Source organism: Myotis yumanensis, unplaced genomic scaffold, assembly GCF_028538775.1.
Source record: "Myotis yumanensis isolate MYYU_CA2020_CCGP unplaced genomic scaffold, mMyoYum1.0.hap1 SCAF_9, whole genome shotgun sequence".
NCBI classification, from domain to species: Eukaryota; Metazoa; Chordata; class Mammalia; order Chiroptera; family Vespertilionidae; genus Myotis; species Myotis yumanensis.
The window spans coordinates 17300620-17320732 of record NW_027223760.1 but is presented as its reverse complement, the minus strand read 5'-3'; the positions used below and the strand labels follow the sequence as shown (position 1 = coordinate 17320732).

The following is a 20113-nucleotide window of genomic DNA, read 5'->3' as shown; positions in this document are numbered from 1 at the left end:
ACAGGCAGAGGATTTTCGGGGCGGAGCGGGGGCGGGCATGACCCAGCACCTGGGAGCGCCGCCGATTGGCGGAGGAGAAGGTTGTTCCCTCAGGCTGGCCGCTGATTGGCTGCGGGGGGAGGCGGCCTGACGTCCTCAGAAGTTGAGCAAACACCTCCTCCTCCCGGCTCGCATCCCAATTGTTGCCGGGACTTCGGGGCCTGCCCTGCCGGGATCTGGGAGCTGGGAGGCGGCGGGGACCGGTCAGCACCTGGGAGGACGAGGTGAGGAGGGGTGCGGGGGGCTCCGCCGCCGGGATGCGCTGGGATCGGGGGGTGGGGGGGGAGGGGTCGCCGGCGGGACGGGGTGCGGCCGGGAGCCCAGGCGGAGCTCTGCGCCCTGCTCCTGCGCCGCGCGGGGGCCCCCCACAGGCTGCCCGGCTCGCCGCTGCGCGCAGGGGCTGGGAGCGTGAGGACTGAGGGCTCAGCGCAGCCGGGGGGCCGCTGGCGCGGCTCCCAACTGGCTGCATAGAAGGGGGAGGGATGCCATTCGGATTTCTTTTTTGGCGGCGGAAGGGGGTGGGGCTGCCGCGGAGTCGAGGATCGATCGGTGTTGGAGCCCAGGAGCAAACCCTCTGTTGATTCTCGGACTGAGTGCTTCTTTAGATTGGCTGGCTGCGGGGGTGGTTGATGGAGATTGCGGCGGGGTGGGGGGGGGGGGGGGACCCCATCCCCACCGCCGTCTTTCTGTGCAGTTGTTGTCCAGTTCTGGCCTGCTTAGCCCAACTCGGATCACAAACTTCTCAGCGGGCCATCTCGGACTGGCTTTGACATGGACCCCCCTCCCCCGCGCCCAGCAAGCTGCGGCTCCGGTCTGCACTCTAACAGATAGGAGTGGGGGTGGAGTTGGACGCCTCGGATCTCAGCGCCTCCTGAACCCCGAGACTTGCAGGGTCTGTGTGGGCCAGTGAGGAGCCCGCCCGCCCGGCGAGTGGGTGCGGGTGGAAGCCGTTTGTTCGCCTGCCCTGCTTGACGGAACTGGGCTCCAGTGTCCTCACAACTTCCAGAAGCGATGTGCTTTCCAGGCACCGATTTGAGGGGAGTGGACGTGGGGTGGGGGCCTGGAGAGAGGGGAGGAGAGCGAGTTCAGTAACCTGAACAAAGAGGAGCACGTTTTGATATTGTGGGTCATCCATCGGGTATGGGAACGGGGAGAAGATGTAGCTGTGATTGTGCAGGCGTAGCTGGTGGTACACAGGTCGCTGACCCGGCAGCGGCTTTCACATACTTTATTTAAAAAAAGAAATCACTCCCAGCGCTTTGTGTCATTGTCTGTGTGTGCATGTATTTTGATTTTGCCACTTGCACTTCCTTTCCCGCCCTTTCCCCATAAAGACTAGCGAGCCCGGGGCTTCCTGACCTGGTGATGTGAACCGGTGGCTTTTCTGCAAAGTGAGCTAGGAGGACAGAGGTTTAAACCAACGTGCCTAAGTCACTCCCCCACTCTCCAGAAATTCGTATTTGTTATCAGTCTCATTTGTTATGGGTGGCAGCATCATCAGCACTTTAATTTGAATTATTTACAATTGAAATTTCCCCCCCCCCTAGCTAACTTTAAACCTTTATTTAAGTCTTAACCAATCGTGGCTTGGGAGTTTGGAAGTGGTCTTTCGTGTGTGGGTAGTGTCCATTTAACAAAAAAGTTTTCATTTTTGCAAATAGTCTTTAGTATTTTTTTATAGAAATAAAACTATAAACAGTGGCAAATTTCCTTGGTGAGGCCACAGCAAATTCCTGAAATTCATGGAATAACAGAAACACTGGGCATTTTGAGTGGGAAATAACCAATAACATTATCACCATATTTATCTCAGATGAAATCATTTAAGATGCATTCCTATTTTAGGGATGCTAAAATGTGAAAAAATAAAAAGTCTTAAATTTGATGAAACGCAGCATCAAAATAGTAAGCTGTTTATCTTAAATGCCCTTGCCTAAAGGGTGACGTTGCAAAGAGGGCTTCCTGGGCTCCTTTTTTGGATGTAAGACTGGGAGGGAATTAACAGGAAGCCATTGTGAAGGTCTTACAGCAAGCATGTCAAACTCAAAGGTGAACACGGGCCAAATAAACAAGGTTTAAGTTTATGTGGGCCACAAAAAAACAAAAGCTTCAATTTTCATAGAAACATGGGTTTATTGTGATAGACATGCTGAATAAAAGGGCTGAAATAAATAAGTCATTAACATAAAATATAGAACATTTTAATAAAAATTAATATTTTTGCTTGAACATTAACTTACCAGACTCTGAATAACTGCACAAATTAATAAGCGTAATGCAAATAAACCTATTTTTCTTGTTCGCCAAAAGCGAAATATTTCCTGTTGCGCACACCAAACAAGTCACTCCAAGACTAATGACATGGCCATTGGCTGCTAAAAAGTTCACTGCTAGTATTAGTGGAGAGAAATGGTGTGCCGGCGCGTAAGGGAAATGAATGCAACACGATTATAGTCATCAGTCATTAGTGAACGTTGTAGTTTGTTATTAATAATTATGTATAACAGGATATTGTAAAAATTAAGTTACGAAATCTTTTTTTAAAATATATTTTATTGATTTTTTACAGAGAGGAAGGGAGAGAGATAGAGAGTCAGAAACATCGATGAGAGAGAAACATCGATCAGCTGCCTCCTGCACATCTCCTACTGGGGATGTGCCCACAACCCAGGCACATGCCCTTGACCGGAATTGAACCTGGGACCTTTCAGTCCGCAGGCTGACGTTCAATCCACTGAGCCAAACCGGTTTCGGCATGAAATCTTTATTAAAACATTTCTTACATACCATTCTATTTGTTGTGGGCCGCATGGGGCCAGTTTGACATGCCCGCCTACAAGATCTGACAAAGAGGAGAGGAAGATAGAGTCTTCTGTTGGTAGTGTCGCTGTACTCATCTTTGAGGAGCCGTCAGGCTTAGAGACTTCATTTTTTAACATTTACGGAGTGTTTACAGCATGCAAGGCAGTGCTCAGCAGGTTATGTGTATTAGTTCAAGTAAACTTCACAGCAGACCCGACTCCATTTTGCAGATAAAATATAGACAGGTTGTTATGCACCGAGGCCACAGGGTAAGTGGCGTCCGGTTGCCCAGGCCATCTGTGCAGGCAGGGAGTTGGTGTTCCTTTCAGGTGTGGCCCTCCTGTTGCAAGTTCTGGGCTCCCGGTGACTGCAGGTAGTTAATGCAGGTAACAGGAGAATGGCTGCCGCCCATAGTCTTTCTAGTGTTTTTGCTTCCTTGTTTAGTATGCTTTAGCTGGATCTCCCTGAGTCAGAGTGTCTATTTATGTTCCAAAATTCTAATGATTTTATAGTCCACAGTGCCCAGGCACTAATATCCTTAATAGACTATGAGAGCTGAAAAGGACTTTTGTACTATAAATTAGTCTGGAAGAGGAAACTGAGGTCAAGAGAAGGAACCCCACAGCTAGTTATTAGTTTCAGCTCCCAGGTCTGTATTTTCCTACCATATTCTATTGCATTTCGTAACATTTGTTGGTCTATAAGACCTTGGCAGAGAATAGCTTTTTTTGTTGTTGTTGAATGTTGTGGCTGGGAGTCGGGGTGGGGAGGGGAATATGAGTCCCTATTTGGTGTGTCTACTTTGTTTTCTCTGCTGCATAGGTCTTTATATGTTCACTTAAACTTGGTCATTGATTCATTCATTTTTTTTTCCTTAAAACATTTGAGTCTCGTACGTACCAGTAACAAAAGATGAATAAAACACAGTTTATTCCCTCAGAGCATTTACAGTTTAGCAAAGAGACAGACACATGAGCAGAGAGACATTTGGATGAGTCTCCAGTTCAGAACTAACTTTGCATTCCATCTCAGTGAAACAGAATCTGTGGGCTAGACACCAGGAGAATCTTAGGTCTCATATCCTTGGATAACTATGCCTAGTTCATGGGCTTGAGAATTTAGGAGTATTCTTAGACCAGATTAGTTAATATTAATAGGGTCCACCCACCCAAGTCTACTTTTTAAAAAATTTCTGGCCGACTGTAAGGAGTTTAATGTGGAAGCATTAAAGGATGTAGCTGTGCAACAGGAAGTACAGGTATGGAGGAAGGACAGTGTTGCTGCATGCCCAAGCCTAGTTCTAGCAAGCCTTGGGGTTGGAAGGTATTTGAATTAGTGCTAGGCCATCATCAGGTGTTCTGTTAATTTGTAACTTTTTGGGACCTCTCCAGGAGTATTATAGTCTGAATACCAAATACTACGTAGTGTGGGCCAAGGCACATGGTCAGGGAGCTGCCTTCCCTTAGCTACAGTACCAAGGCTTCCTGGGAAACCCTGGTTTTTAAAAGACACTTGTGGTTTTTGAGTGAATTGGAAGGGTAACTATAAAACATTTTCATTTCTCAGCCATTTCCTTATTTTGTTCAACTCAAGGTTACTCCATTCCTTAGCCTCTCAATATCTAATCAAGACGTGTGCCTGATTGGTACAACAAATAATTGGCATTGAGAAATCTCTCCATGTAACTTAGTTTGAGTTTGAGTCATTGCATTATAGACTAGTGGCATTCTTTTAAAAATCTAAACATAAGGACAAAGAGCACATCTCTGACTACTGGGGCTAGAGATGGGAGGTTTGGACTTAATTTGTTAATTAGGAATGTGTATTACTTTGTACGTGTCCCACTGGAAACAGAAATTAGGAGTCCCTTTTTGTACTGAAGTTCTTGTATTTAGCTCACAAATTGTTCTGGTTTAGGTGGGTGGTTTGTGAGTTTAAAAAGTTTCCTGGTTAGGTTGATGCTATGAAAAGGACTGAAGAGACTTAAAGGATTTTTTAATATTAGATGAAAAAATAAAAAAGCTCTATGTAGATCTCAGCTCTATTAAACTACCTACCACTCTTACTCATGAAAATCAGCACAAATCAAATACAACGTTGTATGGCATACGTACTACCTAAACAGTAGCAGGTAGATGTAACTTAACCAGTTAACTGCCACGATATTTTGAATTTAATTAAAAAAGGTCTGCTGCTTGCGTCCCTAGATGCTTATAGCGTACAAATGGTTAATCCAGTTACATTTAAAAGTTATGACTACCAGAACAGTAGACTGTTTTTATTGTGATTCATCCTTAGATACTTGGAAAATGATTTTTATAAACCACAGAAAATTCTTGATTTTTATGGGGCTCACTACCTTCAGGGTCATTCTGACTCTAATATTCAGTTAAAATCAGTAATTGATAATTCACAGGTTAGAATCAGTAATTGATACTTCACTATCAGATTTTTAAATTTTTTTAGAAATTCATCTGAGAGAGAGAGGTGGGGGGAGAGAGAGATGAGAAACATCAATGAGCTGTGTCCCACGTGTGCCCTGACTGGGAATCGAACCTGATACCTTTTAGTGTATAGGACAATGTTCTAACCAACTGAGCCATACTAGCCAGGGCTTGCCATTAGATTTTAATGGGGACCATCTAATTAAATGAAATTGTCTCACCCTGCTCCTGTTGGATCCCATGAAAATGGGCAGAAATGGAATTTCTGCTTCTTTAGAAGTACCTAACATCATGCTATGCACATCTTAGGGGCCCACCAGATTTTTTTGAATTAAAGAAAGAAATCAAAACACCTCTTCTATAATCAATGGGCAAAATCTAACTCCATCAAGAAAATTTTGGGCTTTTATTATATTTTTATTTAAATATCCAAATGATCAGCTACTACTATATTAATATATGTAATTGTACAAAGACCAGTCTGCTCATCATTTGAAAGGACCTTCCCAAATACATATCAGTTCCTCTGCCTGTGAACATGGCTTTTCCTCAGATAGAATCTTTTATAAATACACCTCACAAAATTTTCTTTGTTTCCTTCATGTGATTTGGGGTGATGATATACTTAATCACCACAGTTTATGTCATGGTCACTGAAAGAGAATTGTGGTATATGTATGGAGTGCCATGCTCTATCTATCTATCTATCTATCTATCTATGATCTATTTCTATTTTTAATCCCCATTTTCCTTTTCATTTCTCTCGAAAAGGATAGAAATACCAAGAACATATAAGCACGTTCTCCTTCCCCTGATTCTCATGTGTACATTGTAAAGATTGATAATTTGTAAGTTGAAAGAAATTCTTTTCTTCCCCCCCATTGAGAGATGGGAAGAGAGGTGCTGCGATATCACATACTATGTCCTAGTGCTAGAACCCATCCACTGATTGTCCCCCTGTCTCTGCGCATGTCTGAGCATTTAGTTCAGTAGAGTACTCCCACGACATTCAGTCATTTCAAATTCCCAATCAATCCTGGGGAAGTGAAATGTGTACCTTAGTGCTCTTCTTGTCTTACAAAAACATAGGATAGAATCTTTTAAATGTCATTTTTATGCTGTTGAAACATTAGCCCTTCCTGTGTTGAAGGGAAGACTTTAGCAATTGTCAGGGGAAGGGTTTTGTCCCCCTCCCCTGACTGGGTGACACTTCTCTTTCTCCCCCTAGCCCTCTTCTCCTCTGGCTCCTCCTTATTCTCCCCAGATCTTTCTTTTTCTTCTCCTCTTGCTCATCCACATCCTCTTTGCTCATGCTACAGGCTGTTGTCAGCACCTGTCACCGTGAAGTGACCTGGCCAGCGCCAGCGGTAAGCCAGGGGCCTTCCTGCTTTGTTTCACGGGAGGCATTGCCAGAAATACACAAGTTGTTTACTTCCCGATCTCCTCGGGGGGGAAAAAAACACAACAACACAAATTCCAGGACAGGGACACCCGGAACAGCCAACCTGGGCATTTCCATGAAATACCAGACACCTGCCGTGCCTCGCCTAAAAGCAATGGAGAAATCTTCACTGCTAGATAGTTCAGGATAACCTTACAATGAAATGAATGGTGGGCCCGGAAAGTTCTAGGCTGAGACCAGGTTTCAGGTTCAGGCAGTTAGTAATGCAGTAATGCCTGCACAAATGTTTTCCTAAGCTCCCAGAGAACTGGACCGTATCTTGGCAGGGACTCAGGAAGGGTTTTTGGCGGCACATGGGAAAGGGATGGGTAGAGGCAGCCCATGCTTGGGGCAGAATGGATTATTCACTAAGAACTGTTAAAGCCAATGCCATATGGATCTGATCTATTTCTGAAACGAGCTGGCAGCAGTAACAACCTGTGTCAGACCTGCATGGTGTGGATCTGCAGGCTTCCGCAAAGAAGAGAAAATCCCGAGTGTTAACTAGTAACCGAGGAATCCCGCTTTTGCTTAAAAGCGTTAGTTCTACTGAGACTCCAGGTCAGTTTCTTCACCTGTAACAACAGTATCTAGTTAATAAGACTTTTTGCAAGGAGAAAATAAAATAATATCTGTAAGGTGCTCAGCCTGGTGCTTGGCATATTATGTCCAGTCAGTGGTAACCATTGTTAACATTTGTTTGAAAACAAAGCTCTGGGACTTGTGATTTGAGAATTGCCTACAAAAAGGGAAAGTGAAAGCAACTTCCCAAATAAACTCCAGAGGCTCACAGGCTGCTGCTTCTGTTCCTGTCCCCCATGGAAAGCCTGCCTTCGCCAAAATCTATTACATGCTTGTGTCTATGTCTCTCCTATCACATCCCTGCCCCAGACAGAGGAGGAGGGGGGAGGGAGAGGGATGGTCGCCGAGGGAGGGAGGCTGTGGTTATGAATCAGGTTGCGGGGAGAGAGGGGCTATATTATCTGAAAGTGTTCCCTCATGTTAACGCCAAGAATTGCTGCAAAGAACAGAGGATGTGGCGTCCCTCCATCACCTGTGGAATATGAAATACAGCTCCTGCTGGGACGATGGGGCCATTTCTGGGCTTACCTGTGTGTTCAAAAGAATTGCATGTCTTTGGAGTGGGTTTTATTGGAGAACATAGGGATTCAAGTTTCATGGGGTGCTGCCGTTTTTGACTCCTTTTTGGGAGAGAATAAATGCTATGTGCTTTGGCTTGGGTTTGGGCTCAGTGTTGTCTCTTTTAAAAACAGTATGTTAAGTAAACCACAACAGTCTTTTCCTGAGATGCTGTTGGTCATTGATGTGGGCCCTAAGCATCTGCGTGCTCACTTGCTGTGTGCAGCCCTTTCTGTTCATGTCCTCTCTCTCCCTAAGGCTTCTTAGAGGGCCTCCTTGCTGGTCCCTTTGTTCTTTGGTCTGTGGTGCTGTGAGTTGCAAGTATTTGTATGCCCCCAGGTTTGGATAAACATTCCCCATCTGCGTGGTGGGTCTGATTTAGAGGTTGCCGTCTGATGTAACAGAAAGGTATTCTGTACCACTTTGGCTAAATGCTAGTAGTAATTGGTAGAACATTTCTGGGAGATGTGAAATCATGTAGTCCATGTATTTGCGTTCAGGGCTCTGCTGCTTAAACTAACACGTGCGGTGGACGAACATGTGTGTTTGTTTTGTTTTCTTAAATGTCCAATGTGCCCGGGACCAATCCTTTTATAAAATTCAGTGACAGTGAATTCCTAGACAAGTGATCATGTGATACCAAGGTCTCTAAGTGCTAACTTTCTCTTTCTGTGCGTATCTCATCACCGACCAGTGAAAGTGAAAAGCAGTTCACTGAGGAACAGGCAGCCCAACACTGAGCAGCACTTGCGAGAAAGTGGTCAGAGATGAAACTTGAAACACGTTGGAGCTAGATCACCAAGAACCTTGGACATGATTAAAGAATTCCAAACTTATGCCCTCAAATCTTCCTATATTTGCATTGCAGGTTAACGTGCTTAAAACTTCTGTGCTGAATAGTTGTTTGATAAAAACATATGTTTAAAAATCAACTTCAGCTTCCCAGATATGGGTTAGTGTCCCATACATTGCTCTGTACTTTTTAATCCTCACCCAAGGATATGTTTTTATTGATTTTGAGAAAAAGAGAGAAAGAGAGAGAGAGATGTGAGAGAGAAACATCAGTTGGTTGCCTCCTGTACACACCCGGATGTGGGATGGAACCTGTAACCTAGGTATGTGCCCTGATGAGGGATCAAACCCGAAACCTTTTGGTGCACGTACGGCCTTCCAGTCAACTGAGCCGCCTGGCCAGGGCGCCCCTTACTTTTTTATTTTTGGAAAGAAATAACATCGTTTGTGGCAATTTGCGTCTGGGTAAAGGAACACTATACCATCCAGGTTTCTTCTCCTGTATTCTCTATCTTGTATCTGCTATCATCTGAGCTGGTTGGCTTTCACAGCAGATTTCTTAGGAGACCAGAACTGACCTGTGAACCTGCCTGCCTCTTGTCCTGTGCTCTAACGATGTCTTTGCAGTCACCAGGCTTCGAGATGCTGCGCATGTGTAGCACCAGGCTGGGCCGGCTGGGGCTCAGCCTCCGCCGGGGGCTTCACCACAAGCCGGTGATGGCCGTGCGGCGGGAGGATGTGAACGCCTGGGAGAGGAGGGCGCCTTTGGCTCCCCGGCACATCAAAGGGATCACCAACCTGGGATACAAGGTCTTAATCCAGCCCTCCAACCGGCGAGCCATTCACGATGAGGTAAATATTGCCAGTGTCTTAAATATGTGAGAATAACATGACCCTGTCAATGGAAATGAGGGAACACCCCAGTGAAAAGAAAATGTGGCTCAAAAATACTGAACACCACATGGCAATATTTCTTTACTTGGGTTATCATGAGATGGCTAGTTAGAATCCTTACCTGAGTCCAGAATTCAACCCATAAATATTTTTTTTCATTCCATTTTATGCTTTCTCCAGCTGAGGGGTAAAGAGATTGCTTTAATTTATAAAAACATTTTTGACCTTTCTATTTTTTCAAGGTTTTTAAAATGTTTTAATTGAATTTATTGGAGTGACATTGATTAATACAATTATATAGGTTTCAGGTGTACAGTTCTGCATTTCATCATCTGTATATTGTCTTTTCTGTTCACCGACCAAAGGCAAGTCTCCCTTTGTCACCATTTATCGCCCCTTTTCTCTCTTCTACCTCCCCCACCAACCCCCCCCTTTTCCTTCTGGTAATTACCATACTGTTGCCTGTGTCTGTGAATTTTGGTTTTGTTTAATCCCTTCGCCTTTTTCACCCAGCCTGCCAACCCCACTCCCTTCTGACAGCTGTCAGTCTGTTCTCTGTATCTATGAGTCTGTTTCTACTTTGTTTGTCAGTTTATTTTGTTCATTAGATTCCACATATAAGTGAAATCATGTGGTACTTGTCTTTCTCTGACTGGCTTATTCACTTAGCATAATACTCTTCAGGTCCATCCATGCTGTTGCGAAAGGTAAGATTTCCTTCTTTTTTTACAGCCTAGTAGTGTTCCATTGTGTAAATGTACCACAGCTTTTTTATCCACTCATCTACTGATGGGCACTTGGGCTGCTTCCAAATCTTGGCTATTGTAAATAACAATGCAGTGGACATAGGGGTGCATATATTCTTTTGAATCAGTGCTTCAGGTTTCTTCAGATATATTCTCAGAAGTGGAATCTCTGGGTCAAATGGCAGTTCCATTTTCAATTTTTTGAGGAAACTCAGTCTGCCTTCCCACTAACAGTGCAGGAGGGTTCCCTTTTCTCCACATCCTCACTAGTGCTTGTTGTTTGTTGATTTATTTATTTTTAAAATATATTTTATTGATTTTTTACATAGAGGAAGGGAGAATAGAGAGTTAGAAACATCGATGAGAGAGAAACATCGATCAGCTGCCTCCTGCATACCTCCTACTGGGGATGTTCCCGCAATCAAGGTACGTGCCCTTGACTGGAATTGAACCTGGGACCTTTCAGTCCACAGGCTGACGCTCTATCCACTGAGCCAAACCGGTTAGGGCTCAGTGGATAGATGATTTATTGATGATAGCCATTCTGACAGGTGAGAGGGGATACCTCATTGTAGTTTTTACATCTCTCTGATGATTAGTGACATTGAGCATTTTTTTCTTATGTCTATTGCCATCTGTATATCTGTATATCCTCTTTAGAGAAGTGTATTCAGATCCTTTGCCAATTTTTTATTGGATTGTTTGTTGCTTCCATGTCATTTGTACATGAATCCTTTTATCTCTGAACTTTCTGGTTGCCTTAAACAGCAAATTGTCCTAGCTTCACTTTGTGTTTTTTCTGCCCCACTGCTGGAATCAGCCATTACATCAAGGAATCCTGATTTTTTTTTTTAGTTTATAGAAACCAAGATCTAGTATCTGGTGTTAGGTGTGCTTATGTTACTGAGATATTGTTGCTCTTAGCCCTTTCAGTGACAGAGCAAAGAAATACACACACACACACACAGAAAATATATATATATATAATATATATAATTAATTGTATGTAATAACGGTCTATATTAATTGTATATAATTTAATCATGAGCTAACACTGATATTTCCAAAATTTAACATTGCAGGTATTTCTTACCTTTAAAATTGTATATTTGCATTTGTTTCCCTAGCAGTGAAAATTTAAATTTCTTATAACATGAATGCACATTTTTGCTCTACCCCAAAATATACATAAAATAATTTTGGAATCACAATGCAAATATTACAGTTAACAATAAACCTGCTGATGCTAAGAGAATAGACCTTTATAGTTCTCATCACAAAAAAAATTCTGTAACTATGTTTGGACAGATGTTAACTAGACTTAGTATGGTGATCATTTTGCAGGATATACAAATATTGAATCATTATGTCGTACACTTGAAACTAACATAATGTTGTATGCCAATCAGATCTCAAAAAATATTAAATGGACTTTAATATTTCTTTGACTTTTTTCTTTATAATAGATCTCACAAGGAATATTCGGAATGCTATGTTTAAAAGTTACTTGAATTCTTTTTTCTGTATGGTCACATTGTCCATGTGATATCCAGTTGGATTAATTTTTTTTATCCTATTACATTTTATGTTTGCTTTTATATCCTTTTGATTTAATTTTATTTTTCAAATAACTTAAACATTTATGAGTTTCAAAGATTAAAACTATGTAAAAAAGTGGTAATGCAGAGAAGTCTTGCTGTGATTGTAATCTTCCGACATCTATTCTCACCCACCCTATAGGCTGCTATTTTCCTTAGCTTCTGACCTATCATTCCTATCTTTCTTTTTGCAGAAATAAGCATGTGAGTGTGTGTGTACATGTTCTTATTTCCCCTTCACTCTGATACAGAAGGTTGTGTAATATATATATATACATATATATATATACATATATATATGTGTGTATATATATATATATATATATATATATATATCCTCTTGCACCTTGCTTTGTTTAGTTAAGAACATATCCGGGAAATCCTCCAGGTTAGTTCATGGTGGTATAGGAATTACTCAGTTGTGATTACTCCATGGTTTGTTGTGATTTCTTTAGCCAGTCTGCTATCCCTGGGCAAATAGACTATTTTCAAAGAAACTAGGTATGAAACATATGTCCATTATTGTACTATCTCTTCTATCCATTTTTACTTTCTTTTGAAGTAGATTGCTAAGTGGATTTATCTTCATTTTATTCAGTTGCCACCTTTGATGCTCTTTTAATTCTGCTTCAATCATGTTACACCTTATTTAAAACTCTGAAATGACTGTCTATTGCCTCCATGTACCAGCTGTCCAATCTCAGTTATGTGTTCAAGTCTCAGGTTTCCCATTGATAAAATGGGGATGATAATTGTACCTACCTCATGGAGCTTTATGAGAATTAAATAGAATGATCCATGCAAAGTACTTGGCAAAGGACATAGTAACTTATTAATAAATGTTGATGATTATTTTTATACAATAAAGTGCATCTTTCCCATGATAATATTTAGTCTACTTTTCCAAATTGATTTACCCTTTATGCCCTAAACATCTTTACTTTCCTGCCTCCATATTTATATCTATTCCTTTAAAAGGCCTCTTACTGATATTGCCACCTCTTCAAATTTTACCCAGCCTTTTAGATTAATTTAAAATTTTCTACTTCCTTCACCATCTCACCTGGGAATTATCTCAGTATTGATTAAACTAATAATCACTTCGATTCTGCAGATCATAATGTTATTTTGAATTCAGTCTCATTTACTGTGCTCCTGACTTCTTTTTTTTTTTTTTTAATACATTTTCATTGATTTCAGAGAGGAAGGGAGAGGGAGAAAGATAGAAACATCAATGTTTGGAGAAAATCATTGATCGACTGCTTCCTGCATACCCCCTACTGAGATTGAGCCCACCACCCAGGCATGTGCCCTGACTGGGACTTGAACCATGACCTCCTGGGTTCATAGGTTGATGCTCAACCACTGAGCCACACCAGCTAGGCCTGATTTCTTTCTTACTGTATTTTGTGGACTCCTTTACAGGAGGGATTTACCTGGCTTTCTTTGTGTCTTATCATCTCATCTCTAACACAGTCTGCTGTATAGAGTAGGGCAGTAATAAATAGTAATTAAACACAGAAAAGTAAATATTGCAGATATGTCTTCCTTTAAAAAAAGATGAACCTGAGTAATAAATTAGTCCTTAGCATTTAATATTACAGTGCATTGTTGGTATAAAAGATATATTTCACAATGATATGTAAATCACATGTGCTAGTGGTTATGATCAAACTATTAACTGTTCTTAAAATAGGAGTATGTGCTGAATTTTCTAAATTTTTGCTATAAAAGTCAAACACATTAAATTGATCTTTAGCCAGCAAGTAAAAATATTAGTAGTTATTCTATTATTTGCTCTTATTAATACATGTTGTACTCCTTCAAAAGGTTGTGCCTTTAATTGCTATACTTCGTTATGAAAGAAAACATGAATACAACAAATCAGAGGAATAACTTTTAACCAAAATTGCATTCCCAGGAATATGTCAAAGCTGGCGGCATTCTTCAGGAGGATATTTCTGAAGCTTGTCTTATTGTGGGAGTTAAAAGACCCCCAGAGGATAAGTTAATGCCCAAGAAGACCTACGCATTCTTCTCCCACACAATAAAGGCCCAGGAGGCCAATATGGGCCTATTGGATGAGATTCTAAACCAGGTAATTAGTAACCAACACTCATAAATGTCATAGAAATTACTTTCAATTATCAAGCAGAGTTTTAGTTTTTTTTAGCATGTAGGAAATACATCTTGTTATTCATCTCTGTAGGAAAGGTGATCTATGAGTTAGTGCTCGAATAGCTCTGCTGTTCTTAAGGCTCCTCTGTGGCATGAGTTTGGAGTTTGTTATAAGAGAAAACAAACATCTTTTTAAAAATATATATATTTTATTGATTTTTTACAGAGAGGAAGGGAGAGGGATAGAGAGTTAGAAACAACGATGAGAGAAACATCGACCAGCTGCCTCCTGCACGCCCCCTACTGGGGATGTGCCCACAACCAAGGTACATGCCCTTGACCGGAATCGAACCTGGGACTCTTCAGTCTGCAGGCCGAGGCTCTATCCACTGAGCCAAACCAGTTTGGCAGAAAACAAACATCTTTTATTCCTTTTGTACTCTGAAATGGAAGGAATGAGAGAAGTGTTCTCCCAAAATGATCCCCAGTTTATGAGGCCACGTGGTCAGATATTAGCAAGTAGAATGTTTGAGCTGAAAAGAACCTCAGGAATCATATAATCCATCATCCTCATTTTTCAGATGGAGCCCAGAAAGGTGAAGTGACTTGACTGAGGTTGCACAGCTCTGTAGTGCCAGAACTGGATTGTAGACTGTTTTTACCTTCATTAACATTAAAAGGGGAGAAAAGCATTTTGGAGATATACATACTATTGGAATGACTAGCAGCTACTTAAAATACAGAGTATTCATTCCACAAATATTTGCTGAGTGCCTATAGTGTGTCTGACATGGAGCTTACGTTCCAGTGGGGGGAGACAGGAAATAAATAAATGACCTCTCATAGGGCACTTGGTGATATGTGTAATGGAGATACATAGACTATAGAAGGAGAAAAGGAGTGCTGGGCACTGGGGAAAGGGACAATGCTAGTTTAAATAAGGTTATCAGGGAGAGCCTCATTGAGCAAAAATTTGAAGGAGATGAAAGATCAAACTGTCCATCTGGGTGTCTTCCAAGCAGAGAGAATAGTAATGCCAAGGCCTGCTGGTCTTTTGAGTGAAAGATGAGAATAAATATTGATGTTCTAAGAGGCTTATTCTTCCTGCGTTGTGGAAATGGGAGAGAGCAAAGCTGATAAGAAGATTGTAAGTCTAGACCAGCCTAGACGCTAGGCTACAAGTGATGGGGGCTTGTATGAGGGTGGTGGAGTTTGTGATGCAGGGACAAATACAAGTACTTTAGAGGTCTGCTTCCAAAGGATTCCCTAATGAAATGAATGTGGAATATGAGAGAAAGAGAGGAGACAGTGATGACTCCAAGATTTTAAAGGAGTCGCCATAAATTGATTCTATTGTAAGAGGAGCAGGCTTGGATGGAGAATCGGGAGCTGGGTTTAGGGCCTGTCGAGTTTAATTTATCCATTACACATTTAAAAGGAGACACTGTGTGGGCCGTTGGATATGAATTTGTAGCTCAGGAGGGCAGCTCCTTCTGACACACATTTTGTGGTTGTCAGAGACTAGATAGTATCTAAAGCCATGAGAGTGGATGAGCATAGGGGATGAGTGTAGCTAGAGAAGCCTGAGGTCTATTATAATAGAGAGACAACAGGAAATTTTCCGAAGTCCTGGGGTAAGGATGTTAGAGCATTAGAAACTAGACTAGAACCTGAGAATAGGCAGAGGACAGGAGAGTTTGCAAACAGTAAAAGCAGTGGAAGTGTTTTATATAGGTGATAGAACACATTCTCTTTAAAAAATATATATTTTTATTGATTTCAGAAAGGAAGGGAGAGGGAAAGAGAGATAGAAACATAAATGATGAGAGAGAATTACTTCGGATGCCTCCTGCATGCCCCCAACTGGGGATCAAGCCCACAACCAGGGTATGTGCCCTGACCTGGAATCAAACCATGACTTCCTGGCTCATAGGTCGATGCTCAACCACTGAGCTATGCCGGCCGGGCTAGAACACATTCTTAGTCATTTGAAATATGCTAGACCCAGGCTGCAGTTAATTTGCAGTGTTTCTGAAGAACAAATTCAGAAAGTAATTAACTGAAGTAATATTATAAGAAGAATGTTTCACCTTAAGCAGATAAACTCCTTTACAAAGTACTTCAGAAACATTTTGGTTGTTGTTATATGAACTTTCATTCATTACAAGTCAATTAATAAAACAGACCCAGCAGGGCTGCTTTTTGGCAGCAGTTTGCAACCAATTACTTGGAGTTGGATAAACATTCTTACATTCATGCATATGGTAAAATCATATGATCTTTGAGTAAATCAAAGGACTGTTTAAAACATTGCATAATTACAACATGTCAGTAGCTTTTAACCACGAGTTAATTAGACATTCCCAAGAGAGAGGAGATTCCCAAGGAAAGAGGAAGGCTGGTTTTAGTGGAAGCAAAGAAATAAAAGGCAGGCAGACTGTGCTACTTTTTAAATGAAACTTAGTTGTGAAGGGATAGAGAGAGCAAAAAAGAGGAAAGAGAAGAAGAGAGACTGAGATAGAGTAAGAAAGAGAAAGAGGGAGGGAGGGAGGGAGAGAGAGAAGGAATGAGATATTTGAGTATATAGACTTGAGAGGGAGTGGTGTTTATTATTTTTTTAAAAATATATTTTTATTGATTTCAGAGAGGAAGGAAGAGGGAGAGAGAGATAGAAACATCCATGATGAGAGAGAATCATTGACTGGCTGCCTCCTGCAAGCCCCCTCACTGGGGTTCGAGCCCACAACCCGGGCATGTGCCCTTGATCGGAATTGAACCTGGGACCTTTCAGTTTGCAGGCCGACACTCTAGTCACTGAGCCAAACCGGCTAGGGCGGTGTTATTATTTTTAAGGTAGAAGGGACCTGGGTGAGCGTCACTTAGAGTGGTTGAGGGGAAGCAGCTGTGCAGAGAGGAATAATGCAGGACAGAGAAAAAGCTCAAGAGTAATGGTGTTGGAGGACATGGAGAAAGCTGGGATCTAGCTCACAGGGCTTAGTTTCAAGAGGGGCTTGCTTTCTTTGAGACTAGAAGGAAGAATGTGAGGAGACTTGGGGTTGTAGGTATATTTGTAGATGCTGCTGGGATAAACTTTAAAAGAAATAATGACTTTATTATTTGCATTTAGCACCTGTTTAGGACCATTTTTTTTCATCTCTAATCATAAACCTGTCATTGGCTTGTGACCCATGATATTTTCTAAATGTTGCAGGGTGCCCCTTAGGGTAACTTACGTTGGCCAGTCAAGATTTATTTTATAAGAGGAAAAAATGTGAAACACTGACTTGCTCATATATGTGCTCTACTCATTGAAATTAAGCTTGGTGGGTCTGGTTGAGAAATCTGTTATTCTTTCGTCAGGAAATCCGACTTATTGATTATGAGAAAATGGTGGATCACAGAGGAGTCCGGGTCGTGGCGTTTGGACAGTGGGCCGGTGTGGCAGGTAGGTGTGTGGGCGGTGACATCACCGTGTCTACATTGGACTGGAGCGACAGTGTGTGCTTTTTCTTTTTTGTGGCAAAGGGATGGAAGTGTCCATTTTCACCAATAAAAATAAACATGAGGGTGCATCTGAGGGTGATGACTCTTAGGGGCTACTAGACTAACAAAGTAAATCACGAAAATATGTTTATGATAAAAATTAAAAAGAAAAAGAAGGCAGGGAGAAGGAAAGCAACTGTAGATAGGCTCTGACTTTCTCAGTAGTTCTGTTTGGAAGACTAGACGGGGAGGTCAGTTTGGCGGTGAGAACTTGGGGAGCAGAAGAACGGGACAAAGAGGAAAAAGGTACGGGGCAGGAGCAGCAAAGGAGAAATCTAGAAGGGATAGAAGCTGGAGTTTGGGTAAAAACTCTACTTGATTTTTCAGTTAGTACTTTGAACCTTGTTTAGTCAAGAAACACCATGTGGTATAACTGTATCATATTAGACTACCTGAAGGTCCGTTATCGTCAGAACAAGCAGACAGAAATTTGTAGGGACATAGGATACTAACACACTACCATCCTCCTGATAAAAGTGACAGTCATTGAGCACTTCTCAATATGCACAATTCTTAATTAATTTAAAAGATTTGAAATCATGGAGTATGTGCTCTATAATAAAACTGACTTAGAAATTATAATTGCAATGGGGGAAAAAAGGAGACATATGTACTACTATTTGTAATACTTTAAACAATAAAATAAAATTTTAAAAATAAATAAAAAAGAAATTATAATTGAAAGAAAACTAGAAATTTTCCAAATATTTGAAAAAGAAATGATGTATTATTGGATAACCCATTCAAGAGTCAAGAAGAAATCACAGGACAAATTAGAAAATATTTTTAACTGAATAAAGGTTTAAAAACAGCATGCCAACATTTTTGGGATGTGGATAAAGTGGTGCTTAGAAGGCAATCTATAGCATTTAATGCTTTTATTAGAAAAGAAAGTTCTCAAGTTAATGATCTAAACTTCCATCTTAAGAAGTTAGAAAATAAACAAGAAATTAAACCAAAAACAAATAGAAGAAAGGAAATTATAAAGGTAAGAGAGAAAAATCAATGAAATCAAAGCAGGAAAACAATAGAGAACATCAGTGAAATCAAAAGCTGATTCTTTTTTAAAAATATTAATAAAATTGATAAGTCTTTAGTTAGGTTGGTTAAAAAAAAAGAGAAGACCCTATTTACCAATATTAGGAACCCAAGAGGGAACACACTATATATTTTACAAACATTAAAAGGATAAGAGAATATTATAAATAGTCCAAGAAATTTGACAATGGCAATAAAATAGACAAATTCATGAAAGACACAAATTACCAACAGTAACCTGTTTGGCTCAGTGGATAAAGCATCGGCCTGCAGACTGAAGAGTCCCAGGTTCGATTTCGGTCAAGGGCATGTACCTTGGTTGCAGGCATATCCCCAGTGGGGGGTGTGCAGGAGGCAGCTGATCGATATTTCTCTCTCATCGATGTTTCTAACTCTCTATCCTTCTCCTTTCCTCTCTGTAAAAAATCAATAAAATATATTTTTAAAAAAAAGAAAGAAAGAAAGGCACAAATTACCAAATCCAGCTCAAGGAGAAATGAAAAACTTGAATATCAATGTATAAAATAAATACCATACATAAACACTTAAGGGAAATGAATTAGTTTTTGTAGAGACTTATTTGTAGTGTCTTCATTCATAATAGGCTAGAAACAGTCCAAATGTCCATCAGCACAGAATGGATAAATAAATAAGATGGAAAACTCAGCAATAGAGAGAAGCAAACTGCCGATACACCCAAAGTATGTATGGATCTCAAAAACATTCAGCTGAGTGAAAGCTGACACACACAAAATATATACTTCATACATTTATATGAAACTGTAGAAGGGACTAATCTATACAGACAGAGATAGATCAGTAGTTGTTTTCAGCTAAGGGTTGGGGAAGATTGACTGGGGTGATGGAAATATTCTTATCTCGATTATGTTAGTGGTATTGTGGGTGAATACATTTGTGGCTGTGTTTTATTGTGTATAAATTATCCATTTAAAAGTTGATTTCAGAAAAAAAGATAAAAGAACATTTTGTAGGACAGGAAAAGTATGTTCCAATAAAGAAGAAAAGAATGGGTGCTGAGGACTTTGCTACAGGCAGCTGAGTTTTTATTTTTTGGGGGACGTCCAAACTGAGAAATCCGTAAGGTGGATGGTTAGGTCTTGAAATAAAAATATCTGTGTTAGAGATCCAGATGTGTTGTCATCTGTATACAGAGAGTACTTGGAATTTAGGACTGGATGAAATTAGCTAAGGGAAAAAAATGAGAGATTGAAGAGAATAGGGCCCGGGACAGAATCCTGAAGCTAGCTGATTAATTTTTAAGGCAAAGGCAGAGGACACTAATGTTCAAGGAATGGCCATGGGATACTGAGGGAAGAGACTCTGACAAAGGGGCTCTTCATTGACAAATACCTCTGACAAGTACGTCAAGATCTGAAGTGTCCACTAAGTTTGGTTATTTAGGTCACTAAAATTGCTAATAGGGGTCATGGGATCAATGGTGACTGTTTTCATTTGTTCTTTCTTTTTTTTTTTTTTTTTTTGGTATGGCAGGAATGG

The 20113-nt window shown here is 40.8% G+C and overlaps 1 protein-coding gene across 3 annotated transcripts in view; it reads left to right on the top strand.

Annotated features, from left to right (window-relative positions):
• Nucleotides 1–181: 181 nt before the first annotated feature.
• The window catches only part of AASS (aminoadipate-semialdehyde synthase), a 78284-nt gene continuing 58352 nt past the window's right edge, over nt 182–20113 (top strand). For 2 of the 3 annotated variants that reach the window (XM_070423803.1, XM_070423801.1), the window contains exons 1-3: nt 7670–9510; nt 13818–13994; nt 17375–17459. In XM_070423803.1, the coding sequence (XP_070279904.1) occupies nt 9274–9510; nt 13818–13994; nt 17375–17459 (499 nt within the window). In that variant the 5' untranslated portion in view covers nt 7670–9273. Of the gene's footprint in view, nt 264–7669; nt 9511–13817; nt 13995–17374; nt 17460–20113 lie in introns of those variants that run through there. The other variant, XM_070423802.1, reaches the window with a different exon arrangement.